General features: G+C 46.0%; 1 protein-coding gene across 1 annotated transcript; it reads left to right on the top strand.

Moving 5' to 3' along the window:
• The first annotated feature begins 272 nt into the window (after window positions 1–272).
• Window positions 273–11,193, top strand: LOC122540840 (ras-related and estrogen-regulated growth inhibitor-like protein). Its single transcript, XM_043677058.2, has 4 exons — window positions 273–403; window positions 485–538; window positions 626–702; window positions 7,687–11,193. The coding sequence occupies exons 1-4, from the start codon at window positions 286–288 to the stop codon at window positions 8,092–8,094; spliced, it is 657 nt and encodes a 218-aa protein (XP_043532993.2). The 5' UTR covers window positions 273–285; the 3' UTR covers window positions 8,095–11,193.
• Window positions 11,194–14,915: the final 3,722 nt, after the last annotated feature.

Below are 14,915 nucleotides of genomic sequence, written 5' to 3' on the forward strand. Positions count from 1 at the left end.
CTGCTTTTGTTCTTGTAAAATATGTGTTTTTAAAAGTTGTCTCTGAATTCTGTAAAAAGTGCATTCAAACTCAAGTAAATGAGCAACACAAGCAAAGTTGTTACGAAACCTGTTTTCCAGTGATTCCCTTCTGATTTTGTATCTTGTAGTGGAACTGTGGAGTCACCCAGTGAGTCTAGGGTTTCGTCTGTCTGTGTACATATATAGACCACACCCACACACGGGACTTTCAGCACAGTTCACACACTGAAGAGTGAGAGAGGGAGCTCAACTTTAATATTCCAAATGATTTTGCGAGGTCCTCGCCGAATTGTCAACTACTTCCCCGAGATCGCTGTACCATTTCTGTCAAAACTGGAAGCCAACGTGGTGATATTAGGAGCAGCCAATGTTGGGAAGTCTGGTAAGTTGATCAAACAGCAGAATGCAATGCAATGAAATCTTTCTCTCAGTCCAGTTTTAATGCATTTGTTTTCATTTGCAGCTTTGACTGTCCGTTTCTTGACAAGAAGATTCATTGGTGAATATGGAGATATCGGTAAATATTTTGCACAGAAACATATTCAGTGCAGATTTTTGGTTTTGATAAAGGACTGAATTCCTGTGAGATTCCTTTCTGTTTTAGAATCAATCTACAGTTACAATGGGACTGTTGCAGGAAGCAAAGTCTCTTTCAATATTTGGGATTCCTGCTATGAACAGGTAAGACTTTTTGAAGTGATAATACCTCTCGGAATATCTCAGAATAAAAGTTTCTCTGTAATCATGCTTTATTCTGTAAGCATTAAATGGAAACCTCCCAGCCCCTGTTCACACCACATTAACAATTCTAATGACAATGTCAGCTCTTTAAGAACAAATAAATTTTAAACACCATCTTCTTCTATCTGAAACTAGTTTCGATATAGTTTGAGGATTAACCTGTTGTTACCTGGTCACACTAGTTTAATGTATGTTGGAAAGGATTAATCAAACTGCTTCTAATCCCCTGAATTGAATTGAATCGTTTACTATCACATGCATTCAATATAAAATAAAGTGAAAACTTTATGCTGTCGCTATGAATCGATACCACTTCATTAACTTAAAAATAACATTAAAAATCACAAGTTATAGGCATTAAGAGTGTAACAGAAACAAATTACAAAACATTTACAAAATAAATACAAATACTGTCCAACGGTACTTTACTTCTTTCATTAAGGAAATAGAAAACTTCTTCTATTCATCATTCAGACTTTGACTGAAAGATCACTGAAAGAAAATCCAACTTTTCCATTTCCACCACTGCAGTCCCGCTCCGGGCTACACCAGCCCACACCATGCCCCAGAGAGAGTGTCCCACTCCAGGCTATACCAGCCCACACCATGTCCCAGAGAGATTGTACCACTCTTGGCTTCACCAGCCCACACCAAACCCCAGAGAGAGTGTCCCGCTCCAGGCTACACCAACCCACACCATGCCCCAGAGAGAGTGTCGCACTCTGGGATACACCAGGCCACACCATCCCCCAGAGAGACTGTCCCACCTCGGTTACACCAACCCGCACCATGTCCCATAGAGAGTGTCCCACTCTGGGCTACACCAGCCCACACCATGCCCCAGAGAGAGTGTCCCACTCCGGGCTACAACAGCCTACACCATGCCCCAGAGAGTGTCCCACTCTGGGCTACATATGCCCACACCATGTCCCAGAGAGAGTGTCCCGCTCTGGGCTACACCAGCCCACACCATGCCCCAGACAGATTGTCCCACTCTGGGCTACACCAGCCCACACCATGCCCAAGAGAGACTGTCCCACTCTGGGCTACACCAGCCCACACCATGCCCCAGAGAGACTGTCCCACTCTGGGCTACACCAGCCGACACCATGCCCCAGAGAGAGTGTCCCACTCCGGGCTACACCAGCCCACACCATGCCCCAGAGAGAGTGTCCCACTCGGGGCTCCACCAGCCCACACGATGCCCCAGAGAGATTGTCCCACTCTGGGCAACACCAGCCTACACCGTGTCCCAGAGACAGTATCCCACTCCGGGCTACAGCAGCCCACATCATGCCCCAGAGAGAGTGTCCCACTCTTGGCTACGCCAGCCCATACCATGCCCCGGAGAGATAGTCCCACTCTGGGCTACACCAGCCCACACCATACCCCAGAGAGAGTGTCCCACTCCAGGCTACACCAGCCTACACCGTGCCCCAGAGAGATTGTCCCACTCTTGGCTACGCCAGCCCATACCATGTCCCAGAGAGAGTGTCCCACTCGGGGCTATACCAGCCTACACCATGTCCCAGAGAGAGTGTCCCACTCTGGGCTACACCAGCCAACACCATGCCCCAGAGAGAGTGTCCCACTCCGGGCTACACATGCCCACACCATGTCCCAGAGAGAGAGTGTCCCACTCTGGGCTACAGCAGCACACACCATGCACCAGAGAGAGTGTCCCACTCTGGGCTACACCAGCCCACACCATGCCCCAGAGAGAGTGTCCCACTCTGGGCTACACCAGCCAACACCATGCCCCAGAGAGAGTGTCCCACTCCGGGCTACACATGCCCACACCATGTCCCAGAGAGAGAGTGTCCCACTCTGGGCTACAGCAACATACACCATGCCCCAGAGAGAGTGTCCCACTCTGGGCTACAGCAACATACACCATGCCCCAGAGAGAGTGTCCCACTCTGGGCTACACCAGCCCACACCATGCCCCAGAGAGAGTGTCCCACTCTGGGCTACACCAGCCCACACCATGCCCCAGAGAGAGTGTCCCATTCTGGGCTACAGCAGCCCACATCATGCCCCAGAGAGAGTGTCCCACTCCGGGCTACACATGCCCACACCATGTCCCAGAGAGAGAGTGTCCCACTCTGGGCTACAGCAGCACACACCATGCCCCAGAGAGAGTGTCCCATTCTGGGCTACAGCAGCCCACATCATGCCCCAGAGAGAGTGTCCCACTCCGGGCTACACATGCCCACACCATGTCCCAGAGAGAGAGTGTCCCACTCTGGGCTACACCAGCCCACACCATGACCCAGAGAGAGTTTCCCACTCCGGGCTACAATAGACCACACCATGCCCCAGAGAGAGTGTCCCACTCCGGGCTACACCAGCCTACACCATGTCCCAGAGAGAGTGTCCCACTCCGGGCTACAGCAGCCCACACCATGCCCCAGAGAGAGTGTCCCACTCTGGGCTACACCATCCCACACCATGTCCCAGAGAGAGTGTCCCGCTCGGGGCTATACCAGCCCACACCATGTCCCAGAGAGAGTGTCCCACTCCGGGCTACAGCAGCCCACACCATGCCCCAGAGAGAGTGTCCCACTCTGGGCTACACCAGCCCACACCATGCCCCAGAGAGAGTGTCCCACTCTGGGCTACACCATCCCACACCATGCCCCAGAGAGAGTGTCCCACTCTGGGCTACACCATCCCATACCATGTCCCAGAGAGAGTGTTCCACTCCGGGCTACACCAGCCTATACCGTGCCCCAGAGAGATTGTCCCACTCTTGGCGACGCCAGCCCATACCATTCTCCAGAGAGAGTGTCTCACTTGAGGCTATACCATCCCACACCATGCCCCAGAGAGAGTGTCCTGCTCCGGGCTACACCAGCCCACACTATCCCCCAGAGAGAGTGTCTCGCTGTGGGCTACACCAGCCCACACCATGCCACATAGAGAGTGTCCTGCTCCAGGCTATACCAGCCCACACCATGCCCCAGAGAGAGTGTCCCACTCTGGGCTACACCAGCCCATACCATGCCCCAGAGAGACTGTCCCACTCTGGACTACACCAGCCCACACCATGCCCCAGAGAGAGTGTCCCACTCCGGGCTACACCAGCCCACATCATGCCCCAGAGAGAGTGTCCCACTCCAGGCTACAGCAGCCCACATCATGCCCCAGAGAGAGTGTCCCACTCCGGGCTACACCAGCCCACATCATGCCCCAGAGAGAGTGTCCCACTCCGGGCTACACCAGCCCACACCATGCCCCAGAGAGAGTGTCCCACTCCGGGCTACAGCAGCCCACACCATGCCACTTTAACTGCCCTGCTCAGATCCACACCAATCCTCGCCATGCCACTGCCAGTCTTGCTCTGGGCATCACAGACCTGTTGCCTCTGAAGCCTCTGTTGCTCCAGAACCCAATGAAGACCTCTTTAGAAGGTAGTTTAAGTGAACACTTTAAATAATACTGTGAAAAGAAGAAGGGGTTAAAGAATGAGAAGAGAATGCCGATGAAGAAGTCTAGCCCAGGCACAGGTGCCTGGACGCTGCCCATTCCATCACCGCTATCTTGATTTCAATGTTATACAAATCAACCATCTTCTAAATTTCAATTTTGGGACTTCTGATGAAAGAATGCTTGTGATTTTTCTAGCATCTTTCACAAACTCAGGTAATCCTGGTGCTCTTCACTGTACAGCTAATGGAGTTCTTTTGAAGTGTAGTGGATATAGGAATGTATGAAAAATAACTGTGAATTTGACATAGCAACCTCTAATATATAGCAGTGTGATAATGATGAGATAATCTGTTTGTTGGAGAAGATGTTGATTGTGGGATAAATATTAGCTAGGACACAATAACTCCCCTTTACTTTGTCAAATCAATGTGATGAGATCATTTTCATCCACCTTTGAGAGCTGGCAGGGCTGTGATCTAAAAGTCTGGTTAACTGTACTGGCCTAAATTCTGTGGTTTGCTCACAATTAGGTTGTTCATGCTAACTATGAGGGAATTTTTAAAACTTCATTCCCGGGATGTGGGTGTTACTAGCCAGGCCAGTATTTATTACCCGGGGGCAATTAAGTGTCAACCACATTGCTGTGAGTCCGATATCACATGTTGGCCAGACCAGGTAAGGACACACTCCTAACGGACATTAGTGATACAGATGGGATTTAATGACAATTGACAGTGGTTCCATGGTCATCACTAGACCCTTAATTCCAGATTTTTATTATATCCAAATTCCACCATTTGCCTCAGCAGGATTCAAAGGCCGGTCCCCAGAACATTACCTGAGTCACTGGATTAATTGCTGAATGATAATACCACTGAGCCATCAGTGGTAATTTCTGGCTTCCTGCATGTACACACTATATGTGCAGGAAAATGCAAGGAATGTGAAAACTGCTGTCCAGTTTTACCAGCTCCTCGACAAACAATGCTACTCAATTACCTTATGGAGACACTCAGTGTGTAAGTGTTTGAAATTGCTGTGTTTATCCACAAAACGTTCACTAAATACACTTGAATAAAGCAGGGCTTGTCCATTCATATGTAAGTGATTTTTCTTTAACTCTGTGATATATAATGATAATTACCAACCAAACTATCTGGTACAAATATTTACTTCATAGAATCCTTGTGTGGAAATAGGCCATTCAGCCCATCAAGTCCACAACAATCCACTGAAAAACATCTCACCCCTATTCCATATCTGCAAACCCGCATTTACCACAGCCAGTCCACCTAACCTGCACTTCTTTAGACTGCGGGAGGGAATCGGAGCACCCGGAGGAAACCAACGCAGACACAGGGAGAATGTGGAAACTCTATACTGACAGTCACCTGAGGGTGGCTTCAAACCTGGGTCCCTGGTGCTGTGAGGCAGCAGTGCTAACCACATGCTTCCCCAAGTCCACAGGTCCAGAGTGTCTTTCCTTCAAATTTTAATTATTGTTGGAGATACTTTTAAAAGTCAGAAATATTGTTTTAGACTTTTTCTCATCATCTCTTTCATCTCTGTTTCACTATCCTAGCTTTCCTCCCCGTCTTTATTTTACTTTCTGCACACGATTTTACAATAAAATAAGTAGTCTGCTTTATAATTCCTGGTTTCAACTCCGAGATGGCCCAGTGAGTATTCTTTGCCCCAAGCGAAGAAACTGTAGTTTGCCCAACTCATACGGGTCCAGATTCCTTCTGTGCTGTGCTGTTTCAGATGCTCAATAACTGTATGTGACTGATCAAAAGTTTCCGAATGCCTGTGGGAAGGTGAATATATAATGTACAGCAAATGTGACTCATTCACCACTGACTAGGGAGCATAATTTCTAATGTGAGAGGAGAGCGATTTAAAAAAGATGCAATTTTTTTTTACACAGGGGGTGGTTTGAGCGTGGAATGTCCTGAGGAAGTGGTGGATATGGGTACAGTTACAACACTTAAAAGACATTTGGGTGGATACATGACTAGGACATGTTTGGAGGGATATGGACCAGGAGCAGGCAGGTGAGACTAGTTTAGTTTGGGATTATGGTCAGCAGAGACTGGTTGGGCCGAAGGGTCTGTTTCTGTGCTGTCTGACTCAATGACTATGATAAAATGCAAGCCAAGATAAACCAGATTTCCTTTTCAGTTTCTCTTCGCAGACACTGCCAGACTTGCTGAATTTCTCCAGCAATTTCCATATCCGTCTGTTTCAGATTGCCAGCATTAGCTGTTCTTTGTTTTATCTTCTTTTCAGCTCGTGTTGTGGGTATGGTTATTAGATGCTTCATTAATGATCTTCCCTTCAACATAAGGTCAGAAGTGAGCATGTTCACCGATGACTGCGCAATGTTCAGCAGCATTTCTGAGTCCTCAGGTACTGAAGTAGTCCATGTTCAAGTACAACAAGATCTGGATAATATCCAGGCTTGGGCTGACAAGTGGCAAGTAACATTCGTGCCATAGCTATGACCAACACCAATAAGAGAAAACCTAACCACTGCCCTTTGACATCCAATAGTGATACAATCACTGAAACTCCCATTATCAATATCCTGGGGGTTATCATTGACGAGGAACTCAACTGGACTCATCACATAAACACAGTGGCTACAAGAACAGGTCAGAGGCTAGGAATACTGCGGTAAGTAACTCATCTTCTGATTCCCTACATCCTGTCCACCAAGTGCGAATACTCTCCACTTGCCTGGATGCTCCAACAACACTCAAGAAGCTTGACACCATCCAGGACAAAGCAGCCCACCTGATTGGCACCACATCCACAACCATCCAGTCCCTCCACCACCGACGCTCAGTAGCAGCAGTATGTACCATCTTCAAGATGCACTGCAGAAATTCACCAAAGATCCTCAGACAGCACCTTCCAAACCCCTGATCTCTTCTGTCTGGAAGGACAAGGGCAGCAGACAGATGGGAACATCAGCACCTTCAATTTCCTCTTCAAGCCACTCACCATCCTGACTTTGAAATATATCGCTGTTCTTTCACTGTGACTGGGTCAAATTCCTGGAATTCCCTCCCTAAGAGCATTGTGGGTCAACCCACAGCAAGTCAACTGCAGCGGTTCAAGCAGGCAGCTCACCAGCACCTTCTCGAGGGCAACTAGGGATGGGCAATAAATGTTGGCCCAGCCAGCAAAGCCCACATTCCACAAATTAGTTTTTTTTTTAAAAAAAGGTGATAGAAATTGTCCTAGGTTCAAAGAGAGTATTGGTTAAAGGCAGAAAAGAGTGCAACCATGATGCCCCCCATGGTTGAATAACTGCCAAGGCTCATTGAAGAATGGTCACTTGGGTGTGGGAGAGGGATTTTCAGTACCCAGGAACTTACCCTCAAGGAGTGCTAGTACCTTGGGGGTGAAGGGAGTTCAGAGAGGAATTGGTTTACATAGGAAAGCGTGAGGTGCTTGAATTGACTCAATTCTCTGTTTCCATTGAAGGATTTGAATCAAAACTTTGTGAAGGAGAAACAGATCCAGTGGGCAAATGGCTTTGTATTGGTTTATAGCATCTGTGACCGAGCCAGTTTTAACATAGTTCAACAGCAGATCCAAGTCATCAAGTCAATGAAACATTACCCGGGCATTGACACTGCACCAATCATCATTGTGGGGAACAAGAGAGACCTCTGTCACCAAAGGATGGTTTCCAGTCAGGAGGGTCGACTCCTTGCCTTGGCCACAGAGTGCCAGTTTTGCGAAATCTCAGTTGCAGAAACTTATCACGGCGTCCTGCTGGTCTTCCACAGTCTAGTGGAAAGAATCAAGGAATCCAAAATTCCGGTTAGGAAAATAACTGGGATAAAGAGCATCCTCCGAAATGTGTCTTCTGTGTTTACGCATATTTAAGGAATTCTGCAGGATATTTTAATTGGGACTTTGCAATTGGCGTAGTTGGACCTATTGTACTGTATTTCTCAATCACAAGATTTACACGCTCTGCTCCTACCTTTTTAGCCGTTCTATTTTTCACTTTTGAATTGACTTTAATTCCTTTGCTCCCACTTTCACTGGTGAATATGATTAATATTGATGAGGATAGGTAGAGTTGAATGGAGGAATGGCCCCAAAAGGTCAGCAGTTCTGGCATACCTCTCCCAAGGAACTGCTCTTAATACAGGAACTTAAATCTTGAGCATCATGGCGAATTGGTCATTGTATCCTATTCTCCCCAAAGTCCGGGATGGGAAGAGACCACTCACATGCTGGATCTCTCTCTTATATATTTGGTCCCTCTCCAGATTATGCTGCGAGAGTATCCCAAATGATATTGGTTGATTCTCTGAAAGACTGCCCTATTTTCAGTTGGTTTGATCTCCATGCAGCTCCTTGAGCTGACCAACAAGGTAATCCGTCAGCCCAGCCCATGCTCAGTTGTCTGTTTCAGTCCAAAAGTCACTTGTCAGGCATTCTGACCCTGATCCCAAGAGGCAATGTTTTCCAGGCCCAGACTTGATGAACTGTGACCTTGCCATCAGCATGGCACAACGGCTGTACCAAGCGACTTGCTGCACTGCGGCTTGGGGTTCTTCCAGATTCTTTATTTCGATGCAACTTGAATGTTTCCTTGCCTGTACATGACTTTTATGGTAAATGATTCTTGATGTACAATAGTTTTGTTGTTCCAAGAAATCCAAAATTCAAATGTTTTAACTTTGGTCTCATTACTCCTTGTCACAATCTTGATAAATGACCTAGACTTTTGAATGTAGACGGCAGTATTGTAAAACTTGCAGATAACATGAAACTTGGCAAAGTGATAGCTGGTGATGAGGTTAGTTATGACCTATAGAGTCTGGGCAGAAGTATGGCATGTGGAATTAAATCTGGAGTAGTGTGATGTAATCCATTTTGGAAAGATGATGTGCTACAAATGACAAGATTTTGCGAAGTCTAGATAGGGAAAACGATATTGGCATTCATGTGTCCAAATCCCCATAGGCAGCAGGCCAAGTTGAGAAGATTATTAAAAAAGAGCATGTGCCTTACTTGGATTTATGCAGAAAATAACAAAATATAAAAAGAAAGAGACCATGTTAACATTTTAAAAATCTTTAATATAATATCGAAACAAAGTGCTGGGCATACTCTGCAGGGCTGACATTATCTGAGGATATGACAGAGGTAATGTTTTCAGATGTATTCTCTTCATTAGAATTGCAAAATAGTCAGAAATGTAATAGGTTTTGAACATGTGAAGGGGAGGGGAAGAACAACAACAGGGAAAGTTTGTGACTGGTGTGGGGCAGGAGACATTAAAGATTTGACGTTTCAAGTACAAAGGGAATAACTGACAAAGATGTGTCTAGATAATTATGAATGGCAGGATAACTATAGTCTGAATACAAAGTAAGGGAATTAAGAAGAAGAAAAGGTAAAAATAACCATGATAAATCAAAGCACGAATAGAATGAATGCAGAGGCTACAACTTAAAATTGGTTCCTCCCTCCCAATGCTGCTGTATCTAATCGATGTTCAAATGATTCCAGGACTTTTTTCTCTAATTCTCTACTTTGATATTCCTTTCATATGTCAATGTGTGGAAAATAACTTCATGGCATCACATATTTGAAGTTACCTTTCCTAGTTCTGTTCCTGGTTTAAATTATATTTCAAAATTACCTTTTCTTCCTTCATAATTATCTTACACATCTGCATGAACGTGAATAATTGTTCTGCCTCTAAATCTTGTGATTGACCCTAATAAAGTGCACACAAAAGGTCCAATTTTCACAAGCACTTCACCCCATTTGTGAACACCTGCTTCTCACTCATTTGAAATATTTAAAGTTCTTTCACAAATAAACCAGTGGGTTCAGAAAATTGAGCTCTTACCAAAACTACTTTTATTGCAATGCTATGTCGGCCTGGGCTATGACACTCATCCAATAATCTAACCACAGTCACATTTCAATTTACAAGGGACATCTGTTTGAGACCGAAGTTGAAATTTCCAGATCGTGCAAATTGCTGGGCACTCCGATGCAGGGATCAAGTCCTGAAGGAGTTTATGCCTGAAAGAGGGATGTAAGTGTGGAGGAATTATTTCATTTATGGAATGATTCAGGATCAAAGTAAGTCACCGGCAAAGTGTACCGAAGCAAACAGTATAAATGAGTTCAAAAGATGGATGCATTTCTGTAGAAAAAGATTGAGAGAGGAAGAAGGTGGAAAGGTTGGGCTTAATTTATTAAAAAGTGAAGGGCTTTTCAGACCTAATGATCTTTACCTGTTCTCAAAGTATCTTATACAGTATTTGTAAGTGGTAACTATGTTGACTGATTGCCCAGGTTCATTTTTTATATTGTTAAATGTGTGGGTGGAGTATCGCCATCTCCATGAGAATGTTTGTTTAAATTGCACGAACTAGTCAAAACTTATCAAGCTTAATTAGTACAAAAGCACCATTGAAATGATAATAATAGTAAAATATTAAATGCAAATGTAACTGAAATAACACCACAAAGGCTGGTGTCCTGTCACCAAGTTACCCTTTATTTATGGGTGCATAGGACAAGCCACTGACCCGGCTTCTAGAGTGAACAGAAGCTCTGACACTACCCTTTTTATTTTTTTCCCCTTTATACCCCCACACTACCACCTAACTGCGGAAGTGCGACACTGCTCTTTTTCTTTTTTGCACCCATGTTGTGTGTGTGCAGGTGTGAGACACAGTGAGAGACACAAGTGCACGAATCTTTATTCAAATTTCCACGACCAGGAAGATAGGAAAACACCCGAGTGGCCAGTGGCAAGCAGTGCCCTTCACATCCAAGGGCAAAGCTGACACTGCTCTTTTTTTCTCCATGTTCAAATGGGCAGCTTTATTAACAGGCCAAAGAGAACAGGATCAGAGAGAAACAAAATGGAAGCCACGCTAAACCGCACAGAGAGGCTGGTTCAATCCTGATTGGGGTATTGCCTGGTTCTGGGGAGGACCGGGGGAGGGGAAGTGAGCGAGAGAAAAGGGCGAGTGAGAGAGAGAAAAAAAAGAGAAAGAGAGAGTGTACGTGAACAAGAGCGCGAAACAGAGAAAGAGAGAGAAGGTGCACGTGCATGAGAACACATCTGGTCAGCGTGGAACCTGAGTGGTCCCCTCCGAGCGGAACAGCTCAATGGGGAGACTGAAGCGAGATACTCTCCAGGCAGGAGGGGCTGGTGTCCAACCAATAAAACGAGGAGGAACAATGTTTCCAGAGTCAGGAAGGATGAGGGAGAAAGATTGGTGAAGGGGGTGAGGGAGACACTGCTCTTTTTATTTGTTTTTTAGTAGATCTCTTGTTTATTTTTTTCTTTCTGTTTTTTCTTTTTTTTCCCTTTTTTATTTAACCCCCACACTACCACCTAAGTGCGGTAGTGCTTATTTACACTGCTCTTTTTATCAGTCAGCTAGGGTTCCCTGATTGGACCAGATTAACAGCCCCAATCAGGGAATTCACACTCTGAGATCCCACCTGGTTGACCTTGTTTCAATCACTACAGTAACGTTTTATACATGTAATTATGTATTTATTAGTTTATGAGATACATGTTGATTCATTTTATTAGCCATACTATTGAATATTTTGTTTGCAATGACATTTATTTCTTAAGAAAAACTACTTTGCTTTTCTTTTCCTTTGTACTCTGTGTGCTGAATAAACATTAAACCTAACTGGAAAGAGTACTAAATCTCTTTCAATTGTTAAGCAGATAATGTCAGGCAGCAATTGAGCTACACATTGTTGAGTGAAGTTTCTGCTTGCCAATATATTGATGCTCAAGAATCTAACCTTTTCTTATTTCAAAAACCCAGTATGAGCGTCAAATGGTTCCAGGTCAGTATGGTTTGGGTCAAATGCATCACACACTGCAAAGCCCAACCCCAGAAACAGTGGCCCTAACTGGATCAATGTGACAATTCTGCATTCCCATCATGTGTGGAATGTACTTTCCACATGTAAATGATAAATCATGACCAAATACAAACACAAACAGAAATTGCTGGAAAATCTCGGCAGGTCTGTCAATATCTGTGGAGAGAGCAATCAGAGTTAACAGTTCAGGTCCAGTCACAGTTCTTCAGAGGAATGGCAGATGGAGTTTAATTTAGATAAATACAAGATATTGCATTTTGTTTAGGCAAACCAGGGCGGGACATACACAGTCAATGGTAGAGCCCTGCGGAGTGTTATAGAACAAAGAGATCTAGGGGTATAGGTTCATAGCTCCTTGAAAGTGGAGTCAAGGTAGACAGGGTGGTGAAGAATGTTTTCGGCATGCTAGCTTTCATCCGTCAAAGCTTTGAGTATAGGAGTTGGGATGTCTTGTTGCAGCTGTACCAGACGTTGTATTGCATGCAGTTCTGGTCACTTCATCAGGAAGGATATTATTAAACTATAAAGAGTGCACAAAAGATTTACCGGGATGCTACTTGGACTGGAAGGTTTGAGTTACAAGGAGAGTTTGGATAGCTGGGACTTTTCTTCCCCCGGAGCGTAGGAGACTGATGTCTTTAAAATCATGAGAGGCATAGACAAGGTAGACAGCCAAAAGCTTTTCCCATGCTAGGGGAATCTAAAACTAGAGGGCATGGGTTTAAGGTGAGAGGGGAGAGATACAAAAGGGTCCAGAGGGGAAATCTTTTTCACACAGAGAATGGTGAGTGCTTGGAACAGGCTGCCAGAGGTATTGGTGGAAGTGACGACAATATCGTAATTTATTTAGACAGGTACATGGATGGAATAGGTTTCGAAGCATATGGATCAAACACATGCGAATCAGACTAGTTTAATCGTGAAAGCTGCACAGCATGGGCAAGTTGTGTCTATTACTGATTGTAATCTAGGAAAATGTTGATACATATGCAGAAGATAGGATGGGAGGGAGGGGTAAGAATAAACAATAGTGGAGATAGAGCTCAAATAGAGGGAAAAAAACAGAGGAAGAATTGTGAAAGGTCAGTCTGGGGAATGAATAAGGCAGAAGTGAGGACTGCAGATACTGGAAACCAGAGTTTAGATCAGAGTGGTGAGCTGGAAAAGCACAGCAAGTTAGGCAGCATCTGAGGAGCAGGAAAATCGACGTTTTGGGCAAAAGCCCTTCATCAGGAATGGAGGCAGGGAGCCTCTAGAGTGGAGAGATAAATGAGGGGGGGGGGGGGGGGAGGTGGCGCTGGGGAGAAGGTAACAAAGAGTACAATGGGTGAATGGCGGTGGGGATGGAGGTGATAGGTCAGAGAGGAGGGTGGAGCGGATAGGTGGGAAGGGAGATTAGCAGGTAGGACAAGTCATGGGGACAGTGCTGAGCTGGAAGATTGGAACTGGGGTAAGGTGGGGAGAGGGGAAATGAGGAAATTGGTGAAGTCCACATTGATGCCGTGGGGTTGAAGTGTTCCGAGGCGGAAGATGACGCATTCTTCCTCCAGGCATCGGGTGGTGAGGGAGTGGCAGTGAAGGAGGCCCAGGACCTCCATGTCCTTGGCAGAGTGGGAGGGGGAGTTGAAATGTTGGGCCACAGGGGTGTCCCAGAGATGTTCCCTAAAGCGCTCTGCGAGGAAGTGTCCAGTCTCCCCAATGTAGAAGAGACCGCATCGGGAGCAACGGATACAATAAATGATATTAGTGGATGTGCAGGTAAAACTGATGGATGTAGAAGGCTCCTTTAGGGCCTTGGATAGAGGTGAGGGAGGGGGTGTGGGCGCAGGTTTTGCAATTCCTGTGGTGGCAGGAGAGGGTGCCAGGACGGGAGGGTGGGTTGTTGGGGGGCGCGGACCTGACCAGGTAGTAATGGAGGGAACAGTCTTTGCAGAAAGCAGAAAGGGGTGGGGAGGGAAATATATCTCTGGTGGTGGGATCTGTTTGGAGGTGGCGGAAATGTTGGCAGGTGATGCGGTTTATGCGAAGGTTGTAGGGTGGAAAGTGAGGACCATGGGGGTTCTGTCCTTGTTAGGGTTGGAGGGGTGGGGTTTGAAGGCGGAAGTGCAGGATGTGGATGAGATGCGTTGGAGGGCATCTTCAACCACATGGGAAGGGAAATTGCGGTCTCTAAAGAAGGCGGCCATCTGGTGTGTTCTGTGGTGGAGCTGGTCCTCCTGGGAGGCAGAGGAATTGGGAATACAGGATGGCATTTTTGCAGGAGGTAGGGTGGGAAGAGGGGTAATCCAGGTAGCTGTGGGAGTCGGTGGGTTTGTAAAAAATGTCAGTGTCAAGTCGGTCGTCATTAATGGAAATGAAGAAGTCCAGGAAGGGGAGGGAGGTGTCAGAGATGGTCCAGGTGAATTTAATGTAGGGGTTGAATAGCTGCTGTTGGAAGCTATTAGCAGCTGACAATGGGTTGTATGTGGTAGCAGCCGTTGTGATGACAAGGCCTGGAGTTGAGGTAAGGACATAACTTCAAGCCGTAAAATTGTTGAACTCAACGTGGAGTCCTGAAGGCTGCAGAGTTCCCAAGCGGAAAATGAGGTGTTCTTCCAGTTTGTGCTGAGCTTCCCTGGAGTACTGCAGCAAGCCTGAGACAGAGACGGTGGCCAGGGAACAGGGTGGGGTATTGAAGTGGTGGGCAACTGGAAGTTCGGGGTCACTTTCCCTTCAGGAATTGGTGAAACAATAAGTGGCACAGATATCCTTTGCACCATTTTGTCATTTCAGTTGTCAACACACCATCTTGATCTGAAAGAGGGCTACTGTCT

Source organism: Chiloscyllium plagiosum, unplaced genomic scaffold (genome assembly GCF_037043375.1).
Source record: "Chiloscyllium plagiosum isolate Xiang-an unplaced genomic scaffold, Cpla_swu_hap1 HiC_scaffold_39, whole genome shotgun sequence".
NCBI lineage: Eukaryota > Metazoa > Chordata > Chondrichthyes > Orectolobiformes > Hemiscylliidae > Chiloscyllium > Chiloscyllium plagiosum.

Excerpts from the sequence above, each read along its gene's own strand:
- LOC122540840 (XM_043677058.2), top strand. The coding sequence starts at position 286 with ATGATTTTGCGAGGTCCTCGCCGAATTGTCAACTACTTCCCCGAGATC. Across the intron at positions 539-625 it reads TGGTGAATATGGAGATATCG|AATCAATCTACAGTTACAAT; the intron begins GTAAATATTTTG and ends TTTCTGTTTTAG. Across the intron at positions 703-7,686 it reads GGGATTCCTGCTATGAACAG|GATTTGAATCAAAACTTTGT; the intron begins GTAAGACTTTTT and ends TTTCCATTGAAG.